This window comes from Oryzias melastigma, linkage group LG6 (genome assembly GCF_002922805.2).
Source record: "Oryzias melastigma strain HK-1 linkage group LG6, ASM292280v2, whole genome shotgun sequence".
In the NCBI taxonomy this organism is placed as follows: Eukaryota; Metazoa; Chordata; class Actinopteri; order Beloniformes; family Adrianichthyidae; genus Oryzias; species Oryzias melastigma.
Genome location: NC_050517.1, coordinates 30,304,943 through 30,308,194, shown reverse-complemented (window position 1 = coordinate 30,308,194; position 3,252 = coordinate 30,304,943). Strand labels below are relative to the sequence as shown.

The following is a 3,252-nucleotide window of genomic DNA, read 5'->3' as shown; positions in this document are numbered from 1 at the left end:
ATCTCGGGGATCCCACTCCCGGCGTGGGGAGGAGACCGCCGGGCCCAGGAGACCGGCACCCAAGAAACCAGACCACCAGGCCGAGGTCCCCCCCCCGCCAGGGATGGGGTAGGGGACAGAAGGTCGAAGGTCCCACCTTCCTTGTGTGATGCGTGCGTGTTACAGTGTATGTTTGTGGTGTTAGAGGTGTGTGTACTAAAGGGTGCAGTTAAAACCCTAACCCACAGGCCCTCCTGCAGTAGAAAGATCCACAGCCAGGGGGCGCTGCAGGCACTAATCCATGGATCAACATCAAATGTTTGTAACTTGAGGACCCACTTTGTGGAGAGAGTCGTCCTGGACCCAAACGGATGTTTAAACTGGTGTCTCTGCCAGAGGTCTGACCGCTCAAGACACAGCCAGGGTTCGAGTCCGGCTGAGATGAATGGAAGTCAGTGAAATGTCCTTATAAGGACAGCAGTGCGAGTCTGTGTGTGTGTGAACAGGTTAATGAGTCACCAGGTGAGTGGCCTCTGCAGCCACGTGGGAGGGGCCAGGGGGGAGATAGAGGTAGTAAAAGGGCGACCGAGGGAGATATGGGGAAGTTGGTGAACGCCTGAGTGTGTGTGGGGGGGGGTGTTGTGTAGGAAGGGCAGACACACGCCGCCCCATTGCACACCTGTCGCTGCAGGTGGAAGGACCTCCAGGAGCAGCTGATCCAAGAGAACTTTTATTTTGAAAGTCTCTCTTTTTGACCGTTTAAAACCTAACATGAGGATTTGATTTGTCCTCGTTTGGTGTTGGGAGTTCGTCTGAAGGATTCGGGTTCAAGACTTACCGAGACCAACCCGACCTTTGACCTTCTTTGGAGTTTTTGTTCCTATTTGGACCTCCTGTGGTTGTTCCTCATCATGGCGGACTTCCCGTCTAAAGTGACCACCGAGACCAGCACCCAGAACTACCAGAACTCCCAGCAGTCGGGCGGGAACCGAGCGGGTCTGACCGCCAGCATCTCCACCCGGGTCGACTTCTCCTTCATCCAAAGCGTGCAAGGTGTCCTGATGATGGTGGAAATCGTACGTACCCGACACACGCACACTCACATGCACTCACATGCACTCACACGCACGCACACACACACACACACACTTGACAACCCAGCGTTCATCAGAACTGAGTTCAGGATTTTCAATCTAAAACAGGACAAACATGGCGGTGGGGGGATTGGGGTATTTGTGGATGGACGATGGATCCAGATCTGAATTCAGATCTGACGGATCTGGATTCAGATCTGACGGATCCACTCCACCAGATTAGATCTTTGTTGCAGAAGAAATGAAAATGTTCCAGATTTTTAGTGTTTTGGCAGCAACTCTGAAGGTTTCAAAGCATAAAGTTCACAAACAGCAAACAAACATTTAGACTTTTGTACACTTTTGTTTGGATAAGAGTCCAGAAAACACAGTTTTAGTATGTTTGACACCACAGAACTGCAGTTCGGTTGTGGCTCATAACTTTATAAACATGTATTTTAATAATTACGATGCCTTCAAGGGTTTTATTTCATTTATCATTGACAGTTTTCAAGGACAGATTCGATTATTTAGTTTTGAGGTCAGATGACGACAGTTATCGTCCGTCCACCTTTTCCTGAAAAGGAAATTCTACTGTAACTATTTCTGTTCTAGACTTACTCCATTACACATTAATAAATCTCCACATTTTGTCAAACAAACACATTTAACTGAACTTTTTTTCTGTAGAAATATAAATATTTGTAATAAATCTTTCAGTAAATTTTACACAAAATATGATAAATTAAATGGGATTCAAATGTTATTGGTTTAGTTTTAGGTATTTTTTATTTTAATAACCGTCTAAGGATTAATAAATACTTTAATTTTAGTAAATATTTTCTAAAATCTTGTCCTTTCTGACAGAAACTCTTTGTCCTCGTCAGAGTCAAACATCCTTTAAGTTTTTTCACTGATAATGAAGCAGAATTCCTATTTAGTGACAGTTTTATTAGATTAAAGCTCATTTCTCATTAGTAGTTCATCAGTGAAATCCTCCTCCGACCTCAAAGTGGAAAATCTGCAGTTTGTACAGATTTAGTTCATATGAACCAAATATATGCGGCTGTGACAAAACATGACAGTTTAACTAACGCGTAACGCTTCATAGCATTTCAGCTTTGAATCTTTTTTAATTATTATTCTTTACTTCCTGCTGCTAAATAAAAATATCACTTTAGAGCATCTGTCAAAGTCACGGCCCGGGGGCCGGATCCGGCCCTCCAGATCATTTTATTTTATTGTTATTATCTTGAGCTCATTTCTAACTTGTATAATTTTGACAAAATATATTTTTATGGAGAGTAAAATATTGAAAGTTATTTAAAGTTTAAGTTTATTTATTCTGGAATAATATTCCTGAATAATTGTATTATTCATAATTATATTCAAAGGTTACAGTTTTAAGGTTTTAAAAATGGTCATTCTGATAGATTGTGGACTATTTACATTTACTAAGATCTTTTAGGCTAATTTGGAGTTTAGCTTCAGCTACATGCTAGCTGCTAACCCAAGTTATTATAATTTGGTTTTAGTATTTTAGACTAATTTGGCCTTTAATTCATATTCCAGCTTCAGTGTTTTCAGCTTCAGTGTTTTTAACTCTTAATTTCAGCATCTTCAGCATCCGGCCCATCGTGCAGCTCAGGGCCGGCCCTGCATTACAATACGACCACATGTACGTTACCTTTGAATGGTTTGGTGCACGAGAACATTCAGGCTGAAGGAAAACATTATTTCAGTTTTTAAGGTTGGTTTCCTGGCAGAAACATGAACATTTAACCCCTTTTTTAAAATCTAAAGTTGGCCTAAAAAACATGTTTTTTTAACAGATGTTTCAGCAGAAAATAAATATATAAACATGAAATCACCTCCAGCTAGTTCTAAAACTCCTAAAAACAAAACGTCGTCTTTACATCCAACTCCCGATAGAATCTTCTGTTTTCTGCATCTTCTGCAGATTTTATTCCAAGAATTGGAAGGTTGGAAAAAACAGAATCAGACTCATTAAAGTGGATTTAAAAAGTGGAATCGGATTTTTGGTTCCTGTTAGGATTATGAAACGCTCAGTCATGGAAAAGAGTGACGAATAACTGATAAGAGTTTGTGACCTCATGATGGGAGGAGGAGTCAGGAGAAACGCTGACCCGGTTCTGTTGGTTCCTCCTGTTTGATCGAGTGAGTGAGCAGCAGCGGGAGG

At 41.7% G+C, this 3,252-nt stretch overlaps 1 protein-coding gene across 1 annotated transcript in view; it reads left to right on the top strand.

Moving 5' to 3' along the window:
• Nucleotides 1-791: 791 nt before the first annotated feature.
• LOC112152462 (plasmolipin) overlaps nt 792-3,252 on the top strand; it is a gene marked incomplete at its 5' end in the record, with an annotated part of 13,471 nt that continues 11,010 nt past the window's right edge. Inside the window, 1 exon segment of the mRNA XM_024282065.1 lies at nt 792-1,055. Within this exon segment, the coding sequence (XP_024137833.1) occupies nt 891-1,055 (165 nt within the window).